The 14,498-nt window shown below is 52.3% G+C and overlaps 3 protein-coding genes across 5 annotated transcripts in view; 2 read left to right on the top strand and 1 right to left on the bottom strand.

Moving 5' to 3' along the window:
• The window catches only part of FLVCR2 (FLVCR choline and putative heme transporter 2), a 45,284-nt gene extending 40,816 nt beyond the window's left edge, over nucleotides 1-4,468 (top strand). Inside the window, exons 10-12 of one of the 2 annotated variants that reach the window (XM_077463634.1) lie at nucleotides 747-802; nucleotides 3,667-3,730; nucleotides 4,239-4,468. In XM_077463634.1, the coding sequence (XP_077319760.1) occupies nucleotides 747-802; nucleotides 3,667-3,730; nucleotides 4,239-4,297 (179 nt within the window). In that variant the 3' untranslated portion in view covers nucleotides 4,298-4,468. The remainder of the gene's footprint in view (nucleotides 1-746; nucleotides 803-3,666; nucleotides 3,731-4,238) is intronic. The other variant, XM_077463635.1, reaches the window with a different exon arrangement.
• Nucleotides 4,427-13,068, bottom strand: ERG28 (ergosterol biosynthesis 28 homolog). The gene is made up of 5 exons (XM_077463636.1): nucleotides 12,937-13,068; nucleotides 11,814-11,986; nucleotides 11,491-11,581; nucleotides 11,288-11,406; nucleotides 4,427-4,666 (listed from the first exon to the last, which is right to left on the bottom strand). The coding sequence occupies exons 2-5, from the start codon at nucleotides 11,944-11,946 to the stop codon at nucleotides 4,575-4,577; spliced, it is 435 nt and encodes a 144-aa protein (XP_077319762.1). The 5' UTR covers nucleotides 11,947-11,986; nucleotides 12,937-13,068; the 3' UTR covers nucleotides 4,427-4,574.
• The window catches only part of TTLL5 (tubulin tyrosine ligase like 5), a 43,222-nt gene continuing 41,766 nt past the window's right edge, over nucleotides 13,043-14,498 (top strand). For both annotated transcript variants that reach the window (XM_077463633.1, XM_077463632.1), the window contains exon 1: nucleotides 13,043-13,222. In XM_077463633.1, coding sequence (XP_077319759.1) covers nucleotides 13,131-13,222 — 92 coding nt within the window. In that variant the 5' untranslated portion in view covers nucleotides 13,043-13,130. The remainder of the gene's footprint in view (nucleotides 13,223-14,498) is intronic.

Below are 14,498 nucleotides of genomic sequence, written 5' to 3'. Positions count from 1 at the left end.
CCCTCCAGGGATCATCTCCAGTGTTGTGTTCTGTTGAGCACATCAGGTTGTTTATAACTTCTTACCAGTTGGGAATCTCATTTTGGTCCACCTGTATTTGTTGGGTTCTGGTTAATCAACTTATCACAGGCTCAGGTTGACTCCATGTGTCATTCTCCTCTGGTGGTGATCTTTCCTATCCTTGTCTGCAGTGCCAAATGGACCCTTCATGCTCTCCCCATGGTCATGTTGGCAGACTCACCCTATCAATTAGAGGGTCCCAACCTCATCCATGCAGAATGAGACATTGGTCCTTCAGGTGGTTTCTGGCCTGCAGGCTCCCCAGTCCTCATAGTTAGGCCAGTTAGGGTTTTCTACTGTGTTGCCCACACGTCAGTCACACTGCTTTTGGACTTCAAGATTGTATCTGAATTACTGTGTCCCTCAATGGACAAGAAAGAAATAGGATTTTTGTACTTATTGTCAAATCCATTTCTTGAAGTCCATTGACAGGTCCCGTTCATGCTTTACCATAAAACAAAGGTATGTTGGTTAGAGGAGGGGGTTATACTTGGGTTCAGTTTACAATTTTTCTGTTTGCAAGTCTTCCTTTAGGAGGCAGTATAACCCAAATTTCTGAATTACTATGGACATCAAGAAATGTTTTTTTTTATGGTAAATACGAAAACCCTATGACCTTTCGCCCTTATATACTGTCTATGACACTCACAATATTGCTTCTCTATTTACACAAATCTGTCTTGCAGGGTTTATTAAGGCGGACCTCCGCAGACAGAGAGCCAATCAGGAGGCAATGCATACAGTAAGTATCTGGTAACCCTTTAATGTGTACAGTACTATCTTGTATGTTGTAGGCAGTTTGCAGCTAAGGAACTACAAATCCCAGCAGTCCTTGAGCAGAATGTGCTGCAGGCTTTATCATAGAAAGGACACTCTCCATGTTTAATAACATGAAGTTCTAATATGGAAAATGTGACCTACAGCTTCCATCCTGGACTTTTCTTCATCCTGGAGTAAATCAACGAGGGGAGAAGCCTGAAGTTTGGTTCTAGATGGAGAACATCCTCCGATTTAACACCCATCTGCCTTAGTCATATATTTGTAGTGAGTTCACCCAAATCACATGAACCTCTGCGGCTCGGGATTGCTGTACGCTGAGGTCACATATATACTGTATATTACAAACTATGGGTTGCCAACTGCCATTCATCAATATCTGCTCATAACTAAACCTTTCACTCTGGTGGATGATAGGGATTCAATGCATGTAAAATGCTGTGTTCCTCAGCCAAGTCTATTATCAGGCAATAGAATGACACGGAACCTAGAACTGGATGCTCCACAATAATACAGCTCTCTGTCTAATGACTGTAGACGTGGCTGAAGGATCCGATGATAGTCAGTGTTGTAGTGTAAGGATTCCATAATAAAAACAAGTTGCTTATGGGGCACAGAAAGTAATCTCCATAAAGGCTGCAGGGATTCTCTGGACTGAACTACAAAAGCCCAGAGCTAGGCCGGCCATACACAGTTTAAATCCCGGCCAGTTCAGCAGGAACCGGCCAAGATTCGAACCATTAATGGGCAGGCTGAATGTACCAAGTTGATCGATCAACTTGGGTACAACAAGCCTGCTGGATTCTCTTGCGATTATCGCTAGCAGCTGCTATAGCCGCTAGTGATAATCATTGTCTGAGTCCCAGCAGGGATGTCTTCCTCTGCCAGGAGAAGACAATGGCCCGCCTGGAGGGATTCCCACATCAGCACTGTCTGTGTTGATGGAAGAATCAAGCTATTTATTTTTTTCCTGTAACCCGTGGCTGCAGGAAAAAATTAGCTCCGTCTATGGCCGGCCTTAGCCGTGTAGGGAGAATCAAGCACAATTCACAAGGATATTTGCCAGCACACCACAGATCATCAAGTAGAGTCCAAACGGTTTTTATTAAAGCATAATCACATCACAATAAAGTTAGTGCAACATTTCAGAGCCACGCAGAACCATTTTGTCAGGCATGTGACCATGAATGACAAAGGGATCCTACGTGACACAAAAACGTTGCACTAACTTTTTTGTAATGCGATTATGCTTTATTAAAAACCGTGCGGACTCTACTTGATGATCCATGGTGTGCTGGCAAATATCCTCATTGTGGCTTTCTGATCCAGTCTCCAGCTGATGGGTGCTGCTGAACCCAAAACGCTGGAGATTTCTCCAGGAACGTGTGCAATGGCAATATGAAGTATTTCAAGCACAATCCACGCACAAGAGAAATATTCATTGATACATAATCATCCAATCACAGTCTCCGATTTGTGCAAAAGCAGCCAGTGTGGGGTAAATGGTGCAGAGCACTCCTCTGCTGACAGTTCATATTGTTGCAGCCTCAGAGCCACCAGCATGGGGTGACTGGTGTAGGGCAGCCTTTCCCAACCATTTTACCCCAGAGAAATCCTTATAACAAATTTCAGGTCTCAGGGAGCCCCTACTGAAGAAATGCCCCTTAGATTGGTGGTCAGTGTGAAAAATGTCCTTACAACAAGCTAAAAAAGATCATTGGTGCCATGCAACTAACCAAGTGGTGCTGGACCTGGAACTGTGCAGGCACCATAAGATGGGAGGTCAATTGGTCACTGCTCAAGGACCCCCTAGCAACCTCTGGAGGAACTGTAGAGAATAGCTGGTGTAGAGTACCCTCTGCTGACAGCTCATGTTGTTGCAGCCTCTGAGAGCTGGAACGTGCTGGGTGAACGATGTAGAGCACCCTCTGCTGACAGCTTCTATTGTTGCAGCCTCTGAAAATTGTCAGTCTAGGGCAGGGGTCTCCAAACTTTCTGAACAAAGAGCCGGTTTACTATCTTTAAAGTGGTTGTAAACCCTTACAAACCACTTTGACCTACAGGTAAGCCTAGATTAAGGCTTTCCTGTAGGTCCAAGAAATATCTCCTAAACCTATACGGTTTAGGAGATATTTACCCGAAGACAGCCACTTCGCGGCGTGCAGGCGCACTGAGCAGGCCGCAGATCTCGGCCCCTGCGAATCACAGCGCCGGAGCTGCGAGACCCGGAAGTTGCTCCGGGATCCATGGCAGCGGGGAAGAAGAAGACGGAGGACTGCTTCGGGGGCTTCGTTCCCAGGTAAGTTATTCACAATGAGCTAGCTCATTATGCCTTTGCCTTGCAGGGTGTGTTTTTTATGTTATTTTTTTTCCCCTTTACTTCCTCTTTAAGACTTACATAGTGCCTGTAGTCAGGAGGAGTGGTCTCGCCATTGTTGGTGTCAGTGGAGGGAATAGTGCCCCCTTGTTGGTGTTAGTGGGATGAATAGTGCCCCGAGGGCCAGATAAAGGCAAGCAAAGGACCGCATTCAGCCTACGGGCCACAGTTTGGAGACCCATGGTCTAGGGCAGTGATGGCGAACCTTGGCACCCCAGATGTTTTGGAACTACATTTCCCATGATGCTCAACTACAATGCAGAGTGCCAGAGCATCATGGGAAATGTAGTTCCAAAACATCTGGGGTGCCAAGGTTCGCCATCACTGGTCTAGGGTGAACGGTACAGAGCTTCCTCTGCTGACAGCTCCTTTTTGTGGCAGCCTCTGACAAAGCTGCCATTGTGGGGTGAATGGTGCAGAACGCCCTCTGCTGACAGCTTGTATTATTGCAGCCTCTGCAAGAAAGCCCCATTGTGGACTTACGGTATGGTGCGGTATGTGACCGCTTGCTGCAAGGTAAGTGCTGTGTTTAACAGCTTCTATTATTTCACCTTGTGGTGAAGATTGTACATCATGGAACAGTCCCCTCCAGTGCAACTCCAATCATAGCCCTAATTCTAATAGCTGTGCACACCATTACCTTTCAGACAAGAAACTCCTCCAGGATGGAAGGAGGACCCAGTAATCTGTCAGATTCCAGCAGCTGCACATGCTGATTTTCAGCATATAAAGTCAGTGAACAGCCCAGAAATCCTGGCTGCTGGAAATTGTCTGTGGTGGTCTGGAGACCCCAGTGCTACAACTGGAGGGGGGTAACAGAGGGGTCTGTTCCGTTAACTGTGGTCTGTCTGTATGGGGAGGTGTCTGTGTGTGGCGGTGTCTGTGTGTGGCATGCAATGTGCACTAACCCCTTCCAGCTGACAATAATCCTATGGCTTTGGTTTGGCACCGCTTTGGTGGTGGTTGGTGAGGGGTGATGGTTCAGGTACCGTGCACGGATTAAGACATCTTATTTCTCGTCCAGGCACCCATACAGCAACAAGCGGAGGTGGTAGTGACCATGATAACAACAGAAAGCTGTGAGGGGCCAGATCCTCTGCTTCCCCAGGACGCCTGAGGGCATGGACCCCACCGACTTCAAGACTCAGGGCTCGACTACCAAAGACTGGAGCATGCACAATCATCGGGCATATGGCGACAAGGACACCCAGATAATGTCTTCTCTTTATTTAAATAAAAATTATATGAAGGAAAGTGGCACATTATGGAATGTTCTGTCCCTCCTGCACTCCGCCTGATTTCTTTTGGCACCTTGTGATGGCAGGGTCCGGGGACATGACAAGGTGATGGGTCTCTGGTGTCAGTTTCTCTTCTTGATTGAGGTAGCTGGGGGGTCCGGTATAACCTCCTCCAGGTACTGGAATCCGATCAGCATGCCCAGTATGGAGAAACCTGCAGGGAAGGAGAATAGTACAGATCACTTATCACATCATCAGATGAATCTGTGCTCGTCCCCCCGCCTCACATAACCATAAGGGGTCATGTCAGTCCACGTTGCATCCCACCTGTTACATCTCATCCTACCCGTCACACATCAACCAGCGCCTCATCCTGCCCGTCACACGTCAACCAGCGCCTCATCCTGCCCGTCACACGTCAACCAGCGCCTCATCCTGCCCGTCACACGTCAACCAGCGCCTCATCCTGCCCGTCACACGTCAACCAGCGCCTCATCCTGCCCGTCACACGTCAACCAGCGCCTCATCCTGCCCGTCACACGTCAACCAGCGCCTCATCCTGCCCGTCACACGTCAACCAGCGCCTCATCCTGCCCGTCACACGTCAACCAGCGCCTCACCCTGCCCGTCACACGTCAACCAGCGCATCACACCCTGCCCGTCACACGTCAACCAGCGCATCACACCCTGCCCGTCACACGTCAACCAGCGCATCACACCCTGCCCGTCACACGTCAACCAGCGCATCACACCCTGCCCGTCACACGTCAACCAGCGCATCACACCCTGCCCGTCACACGTCAACCAGCGCATCACACCCTGCCCGTCACACGTCAACCAGCGCCTCATCCTGCCCGTCACACATCAACCAGCGCCTCACCCTGCCCGTCACACATCAACCAGCGCCTCATCCTGCCCGTCACACGTCAACCAGCGCCTCATCCTGCCCGTCACACGTCAACCAGCGCCTCATCCTGCCCGTCACACGTCAACCAGCGCCTCATCCTGCCCGTCACACGTCAACCAGCGCCTCATCCTGCCCGTCACACGTCAACCAGCGCCTCATCCTGCCCGTCACACGTCAACCAGCGCCTCATCCTGCCCGTCACACGTCAACCAGCGCCTCACCCTGCCCGTCACACGTCAACCAGCGCCTCACCCTGCCCGTCACACGTCAACCAGCGCATCACACCCTGCCCGTCACACGTCAACCAGCGCATCACACCCTGCCCGTCACACGTCAACCAGCGCATCACACCCTGCCCGTCACACGTCAACCAGCGCATCACACCCTGCCCGTCACACGTCAACCAGCGCATCACACCCTGCCCGTCACACGTCAACCAGCGCATCACACCCTGCCCGTCACACGTCAACCAGCGCCTCATCCTGCCCGTCACACATCAACCAGCGCCTCACCCTGCCCGTCACACGTCAACCAGCGCCTCATCCTGCCCGTCACACGTCAACCAGCGCCTCATCCTGCCCGTCACACGTCAACCAGCGCCTCATCCTGCCCGTCACACGTCAACCAGCGCCTCATCCTGCCCGTCACACGTCAACCAGCGCCTCATCCTGCCCGTCACACGTCAACCAGCGCCTCATCCTGCCCGTCACACGTCAACCAGCGCCTCACCCTGCCCGTCACACGTCAACCAGCGCATCACACCCTGCCCGTCACACGTCAACCAGCACCTCATCCTGCCCATCACACATCAACCAGTGCCTCATCCTGCCCGTCACACATCAACCAGCGCATCACACCCTGCCCATCACACATCAACCAGTGCCTCATCCTGCCCGTCACACATCAACCAGCGCCTCATCCTGCCCGTCACACATCAACCAGCGCCTCATCCTGCCCGTCACACATCAACCAGCGCCTCATCCTGCCCGTCACACATCAACCAGCGCCTCATCCTGCCCGTCACACATCAACCAGCGCCTCATCCTGCCCGTCACACATCAACCAGCGCCTCATCCTGCCCGTCACACATCAACCAGCGCATCACACCCTGCCCGTCACACGTCAACCAGCGCCTCATCCCGCCTGCCACACGTCAACCAGTGCCTCATTCCGCCTGTAACGCGTCAACCAGTGCCACACTCTGCCCGTCACATGTCAACCAGAGCATCACACATCAAGCAGCGCCTCACCCTGCCCATCACACATCAACCAGCGCCTCATCCTGCCCGTCACACATCAACCAGCGCCTCATCCTGCCCGTCACACATCAACCAGCGCCTCACCCTGCCCGTCACACATCAACCAGCGCCTCATCCTGCCCGTCACACGTCAACCAGCGCCTCATCCTGCCCGTCACACGTCAACCAGCGCCTCATCCTGCCCGTCACACGTCAACCAGCGCCTCATCCTGCCCGTCACACGTCAACCAGCGCCTCATCCTGCCCGTCACACGTCAACCAGCGCCTCATCCTGCCCGTCACACGTCAACCAGCGCCTCATCCTGCCCGTCACATGTCAACCAGCGCCTCACCCTGCCCGTCACACGTCAACCAGCGCATCACACCCTGCCCGTCACACGTCAACCAGCACCTCATCCTGCCCATCACACATCAACCAGCACCTCATCCTGCCCGTCACACATCAACCAGCGCATCACACCCTGCCCATCACACATCAACCAGTGCCTCATCCTGCCCGTCACACATCAACCAGCGCCTCATCCTGCCCGTCACACATCAACCAGCGCCTCATCCTGCCCGTCACACATCAACCAGCGCCTCATCCTGCCCGTCACACATCAACCAGCGCCTCATCCTGCCCGTCACACATCAACCAGCGCCTCATCCTGCCCGTCACACATCAACCAGCGCCTCATCCTGCCCGTCACACATCAACCAGCGCCTCATCCTGCCCGTCACACATCAACCAGCGCATCACACCCTGCCCGTCACACGTCAACCAGCGCCTCATCCCGCCTGCCACACGTCAACCAGTGCCTCATTCCGCCTGTAACGCGTCAACCAGTGCCACACTCTGCCCGTCACATGTCAACCAGAGCATCACACATCAAGCAGCGCCTCACCCTGCCCGTCACACATCAACCAGCGCCTCATCCTGCCCGTCACACATCAACCAGCGCCTCATCCTGCCCGTCACACATCAACCAGCGCCTCATCCTGCCCGTCACACGTCAACCAGCGGCTCATCCTGCCCGTCACACGTCAACCAGCGCCTCATCCTGCCCGTCACACGTCAACCAGCGCCTCATCCTGCCCGTCACACGTCAACCAGCGCCTCATCCTGCCCGTCACACGTCAACCAGCGCCTCATCCTGCCCGTCACATGTCAACCAGCGCCTCACCCTGCCCGTCACACGTCAACCAGCGCATCACACCCTGCCCGTCACACGTCAACCAGCACCTCATCCTGCCCATCACACATCAACCAGCGCCTCATCCTGCCCGTCACACATCAACCAGCGCATCACACCCTGCCCATCACACATCAACCAGTGCCTCATCCTGCCCGTCACACATCAACCAGCGCCTCATCCTGCCCGTCACACATCAACCAGCGCCTCATCCTGCCCGTCACACATCAACCAGCGCCTCATCCTGCCCGTCACACATCAACCAGCGCCTCATCCTGCCCGTCACACATCAACCAGCGCATCACACCCTGCCCGTCACACGTCAACCAGCGCCTCATCCCGCCTGCCACACGTCAACCAGTGCCTCATTCCGCCTGTAACGCGTCAACCAGTGCCACACTCTGCCCGTCACATGTCAACCAGAGCATCACACATCAAGCAGCGCCTCATCCCGCCTGCCACGCGTCAACCAGTGCCTCGTTCCACCTGTCACGCGTCAACCAGCACCACACATCAACCAGCGCATCTCATCACGCCTGTCACACGTCAACCTGCATCTCATCCTACCTGTTACGCGTCAACCAGCGTCACACTTCAGCCCATGTCACACCCTGCCTGTTAAGTCAGCTTGTACCTCAACTTGCCTGTCACACTTCAGCCTGCGCTCCATCTTACCCATCATACATCAGCCTATGTTACGCTCTTCCTGTCACACAGCAGCCTGCGCCTCGTCCCATCCTTCAACCATTACGTCAGCCCACGACTCACCTCTAACCCATAACACTCTATAAAGCTGACCGTACTTGGTTCAGTTTGGCTGAATGAAAAAAACTGAACTAATCCCCCTTCCACACATCTGATGGGGTAATCCTCCCCACTGCGCTATTGTATTTCTGATAGCAGGAATACTCTCCCCCCTGCTGTCAGAACACACAAATCATTGCCGCAGCCATCGGCTGTATACACACATTGAGTGTTTTTTACCCTACAGGGCGCTGGAACAGAAATCAAAATCGACAGATCGACTTCTATTCAGCTGCAGTAGCCAAACATGGATTGAAATTTGTCTGGTGCCTTCTGAACCACCCAAATATCAATCAATGGACACCTTATGGCCGGCCATACATGGTTTGATTCTCAGCCAGTTCAGCAAAACCTGGCAGAGAATCGAACTGTTAATGGGCAGGATGAATGTACCAAGTTGATCGATCAACTTTGGTACAACTGGCCTGCTAAATTCTCTTGCGATTATAATCACCATGTTATCCAGGGGGAAATGTAATCCATCAACTTGGTACATTCGGCATGCCCATTAACAGCTCAAATCTTGGCTCGTTTCTGGTAAACCGGCCAAGATTCGAACGTTTATAGCCAACTTAAGGTGTCCATTGATGGATCGAAATTTGGCCGGTTCAGAAGTCGATAGACAAATTTCTGGCAAATCTGTCGATAATCATAAAATAATCTGGCAGGCTGGTTGTACCCAAGTTAATTGATCAATTACTTTGGTACAATCAGCCTGTCCATACATCGTGTGAATCTCGGCCAGTTCAGCAGGAGATTTAAACTGTATGGCCTGCCTAAGGCTAGATGAGCTCATCTTACCAGTCATTGGAAAGGAATGCTAATTACATTCCATGATAACTGCTAGTGGAAGAATCTATAGATCTGTCATGTAATATAATAATGGAAATATGGTACAGCAAACGTATTAAACTTTCTTTCAATGCTTTCAGATGAAATTAAGAAAACTAAAAGGTGAACTTTCAAACAAAATATATATTCTTGTGTCCTCGGTCTTTAGCCAGTTGTTATGAAGGGATCTAGTCCCAGCAAACACTGCAGCTGTGCTATAATCTGACTTTGATCTCCCTGTATCCAGCCTGTACTCAGCACCTCACTGGGTGTTAGGAGTTTACTTCCTGCATCTCCAGGCAGGTTAGGATAAGCTTCTTAGTACCTTAGCTTCTTTGTCCTAGTGCTGGGCATTCCTCTTTCTCCTCCTTGCTAGGTAGTGAGATGTCACCATCCCTGTGCTGGGCTTTCCTCCTCCTCTTCCCCAGGTAGTGAGATGTCACCATCCCTGTGCTGGGCTTTCCTCCTTCCCAGGCAGTGAGATGACCATCCCTGTGCTGGGCTTTCCTCCTCCTCTTCCCCAGGTAGTGAGATGACACCATCCCTGTGCTGGGCTTTCCTCCTCCTCTTCCCCAGGTAGTGAGATGTCACCATCCCTGTGCTGGGCTTTCCTCCTTCTTCCCAGGCAGTGAGATGTCACCATCCCTGTGCTGGGCTTTCCTCCTCATCTTCCCCAGGTAGTGAGATGTCACCATCACTGTGCTGGGCTTTCCTCCTTCCCAGGCAGTGAGATGACCATCCCTGTGCTGGGCTTTCCTCCTCCTCTTCCCCAGGTAGTGAGATGTCACCATCCCTGTGCTGGGCTTTCCTCCTCCTCTTCCCCAGGTAGTGAGATGTCACCATCCCTGTGCTGGGCTTTCCTCCTTCTTCCCAGGCAGTGAGATGTCACCATCCCTGTGCTGGGCTTTCCTCCTTCTTCCCAGGCAGTGAGATGTCACCATCCCTGTGCTGGGCTTTCCTCCTCATCTTCCCCAGGTAGTGAGATGTCACCATCACTGTGCTGGGCTTTCCTCCTTTCCAGGCAGTGAGATGACCATCCCTGTGCTGGGCTTTCCTCCTCCTCTTCCCCAGGTAGTGAGATGTCACCATCCCTGTGCTGGGCTTTCCTCCTCCTCTTCCCCAGGTAGTGAGATGTCACCATCCCTGTGCTGGGCTTTCCTCCTTCTTCCCAGGCAGTGAGATGTCACCATCCCTGTGCTGGGCTTTCCTCCTCATCTTCCCCAGGTAGTGAGATGTCACCAACCCTGTGCTGGGCTTTCCTCCTTCTTCCCAGGTAGTGAGAGGTCTACATCCCTGTGCTGGGCTTTCCTCCTCCTCCCCAGGTAGTGAGATGTCTACATCCCTGTGCTAGGCTTTCCTCCTTCTTCCCAGGCAGTTAAATGTCACCATCCATGTGTTGGGCTTTCCTCCTCCTCCTTAGGTATTGAGATGTCTACATCCCTGTGCTAGGCATTCCTCCTCCCCAGGTAGTGAATGTCACCATCCTTGTGCTGGGCTTTTCCCCTTCCCAGGTAGTGAAATGTCACCATCCCTGTGCTTGGCTTTCCTCCTCCTTCCCAGGCAGAGAAATTATATAATTTTACTCTCAGCCAAAACAGTATATCCACCCAAACACTCCCTAACGCATACAAGCCCGAGTGCTCCTTCTCTGCCACCATCCCGCATTCCGCTACACATATGTTCGCCGTTCTCGGCTTCCACAATGCATCAAGTGATGTTCTCTCTGTATGTGCTGGTGATTTTGGGTGGGCTGCTTTCCTGCGCATAGATCACAGCAAACACACAGACCACACAGAGTGCACACTATGGTGTAACTGGGACAGCAGTGTGATAGCAGGGAAGATGGGATATTAGTTACTCACTTGCGACCATAAGTGGCGCCATGACTCCAATGGTCATCTGAGCAGTGTGATAGATCCAGACTTCAGACAGGAAGTGGCCCAGTGCCAGGATAAAAGTCCACAGGGTGAGGTGGTAGAGTCTGTAGGGAAAAACCAAAACGGAGCTCAGAGAAGGCGACACCACACAGAGGGGACAACAAGCAGCCAGAAAATGTCAAACCTACGTCTTATTGTGGATATCGATGGCACATGCGCAGCGAATCACAGACGAGAGCAACGTCCAGATCCCGAAGGTGCGAGCCTGCAGGCCGTTCACTGAGAGGAAAAGAAAGAGGATAGCGGAGAGATGGGATCATCATCAGAAAACACGCTAACTGCATGCGAGCACAGCGCCACCTAAGGGGACAGGCTGATTATGTGTACTGCGCTATTACTATATCATGAGAGCCAAACAGCGTCCGTACCAGTGACTCTGGGTCCCACACAGGTGATTGTTGGGGCAGTGTGCAGGCACATTAGGGTGGGCAGAGGGCGGACGTTCTCCTACCTTGGCTCGGCCTCCCCGTGTATAATTTATCGCTCAGGAAGCTGTGGTCGCGGAAGCTCTGCAGAGTGTTTCCAGCCGCAATAATGGAAACCATCATCAGCCAACTGCGAAGAACAGCGAGGAAGCGACTCATACTGGCCACCGACACCCTGCAGACTCTGATCAGCCGTCAGCTGGGGGGGACAGAACATGGACCGGGGTCACACAATCATTCATCTGAGCAATACTCACCCCAATACCCCAACTTACCTATTCCCCCCAAAAACAACCCTTCCCATCCTACTCACCCCCCCCCCCAAGGTAAGCCCCTCCCACCTTTCCCATTCCTCTGCAAATACCCCCTGCTACCTATCACATCCCCCATAAACCCTCCACCATACTAATCTGAAAATACCCCTCATCGCTATAACCATACCCCCCTATAATACCCTCATTACTATACCCATACCCTATATAATACCCTCATCACTATACCCCCCTATAATACCCCTCATCACTATACCCATACCCTACATAATACCCCCATTACTATACCCCCCCCATAATACCCATCATAACTATACACATACCACCTATAATACCCCTCATCACTATACCCATACCCCCATTACTATACCCCCCCCCCCCCATAATAACTATACACATACCACTTATAATACCCCTCATCACTATACCCATACCCCCATTACTATACCCCCTATAATACCCTCATCACTATACCCATACCCCCATTACTATACCCCCTATAATACCCTTATCACTATACCCATACCCCCATTACTATACCCCCTATAATACCCTTATCACTATACCCATACCCCCATTACTATACCCCCTATAATACCCTCATCACTATACCCATACCCCCATTACTATACCCCCCTATAATACCCTCATCACTATACCCATACCCCCTTTACTATAACCCCCTATAATACCCTCATCACTATACCCATTCCCCCATTACTATACCCCTCATCACTATACCCATACCACCTATAATACACCTCATTACTATGCCCATACCCTCCCCCCCCCATCCTTATACTCATACCCTCTATAATACCCTCTATAATACCCTCATCACTATACTCACACCCCCCTATAATATATTAGATCTCACCTCTCAGTGTCTCTCCGGCTTTGCTCAGCAGAGGTTCATTGTCCCAGCTGTCAAGGCTAACTCCGCCTTCTACCCGTCACGTGCTCCCTCTGCCTCGTCTGACTGGCGGAAAGAGAACCTCGTGGAGCTCGGACCAACGCTTAGCGCCCCGCCCTCTCTCCACGGCAACCAGCGGCGATGGGCGGGACTCGGAAATGACGAATGGCGGTGCTGTTGTTGTGGTAACGGAGAAGCGAAAAGAGATGCCGAGCCGACTATGCCGGGAGGAGGAGGAGGAGGCCCAAGGGTGAATATCAGTATATGGGGGGTGAATGTGGTCAGGTGGGGGTGTATTATGGAATTATATTATTTTATATTGCAGGAGATGAATAATACTATACGAGGGGGAAGAATATTATAGTTATCCCGGGGCTTTGCATGTCTGTTCTGCGCTCTGCGGGTCTGTCCCGGGCTCTGCGGATCTGTCCCGGGCTCTGCGGATCTGTCCCGGGCTCTGCGGATCTGTCCCGGGCTCTGCGGATCTGTGCCGGGCTCTGCGGATCTGTCCCGGGCTCTGCGGATCTGTCCCTGACTCTGCGGATCTGTCCCGGGCTCTGCGGATCTGTCCCTGACTCTGCGGATCTGTCCCTGACTCTGCGGATCTGTCCCGATCTCTGCGGATCTGTCCCGGACTCTGCGGATCTGTCCCGGACTCTGCGGATCTGTCCCAGGTTCTGCGGATCTGTCCCGATCTCTGCGGATCTGTCCCGATCTCTGCGGATCTGTCCCGGACTCTGCAGATCTGTCCCGGGTTCTGCGGATCTGTCTCGGACTCTGCGGATCTGTCCCAGGTTCTGCGGATCTGTCCCGATCTCTGCAGATCTGTCCCGATCTCTGCGGATCTGTCCCGAGTTCTGCGGATCTGTCCCGGACTCTGCGGATCTGTCCCGGGCACTGCGGATCTGTCCCGGACTCTGAGGATCTGTCCCGGGCACTGCGGATCTGTCCCAGACTCTGCTGATCTGTCCCGGGCACTGCGGATCTGTCCCGGGCTCTGCGGATCTGTCCCGGGCACTGCGGATCTGTCCCGGGCTCTGAGGATCTGTCCCGGGCTCTGCGGATCACTCTGCGGATCTGTCCCGGGCTCTGAGGATCTGTCCCGGGCTCAGAGATTAATCATACTATACGAGGGGGAAGAATATTATAGTTATCCGGGACTTTGCATGTCTGTTAAAGGCTCTGTAGGTCTGTCTGGGCTCTGGAATGCTTTCTCCAGCTCTGTGGGTCTGTCCTGGGTTCTTTCTGGGGCTTTGGAGGTCTATTTAGGGCTTTTCAGATTTGTCCGTGATTCTGGGATCTAGCCAGGCTTTATCCAGAGCTCCAGAGTATCTCATCGGGGGGGCTCTACAGATCTGTCTGTGATTGTTACAATAACTGAATATGAGTAGCTTGATACGCAAATCAATTAATTAAATAAATTCAGAGTGGCAGCCAATTTAAAAATTCCCCCTATACTAAATATAAATAAATATATAAGTGGTGCACACTCAAAACAACATAATAATCTTCAATAGCAAATTAAC

Source organism: Lithobates pipiens, unplaced genomic scaffold, assembly GCF_037356315.1.
Source record: "Lithobates pipiens isolate NorthernLeopardFrog02 unplaced genomic scaffold, aLitPip1_a1.2 Scaffold_30, whole genome shotgun sequence".
NCBI classification, from domain to species: Eukaryota; Metazoa; Chordata; class Amphibia; order Anura; family Ranidae; genus Lithobates; species Lithobates pipiens.
This window is presented reverse-complemented; position numbering and strand designations above follow the sequence as displayed.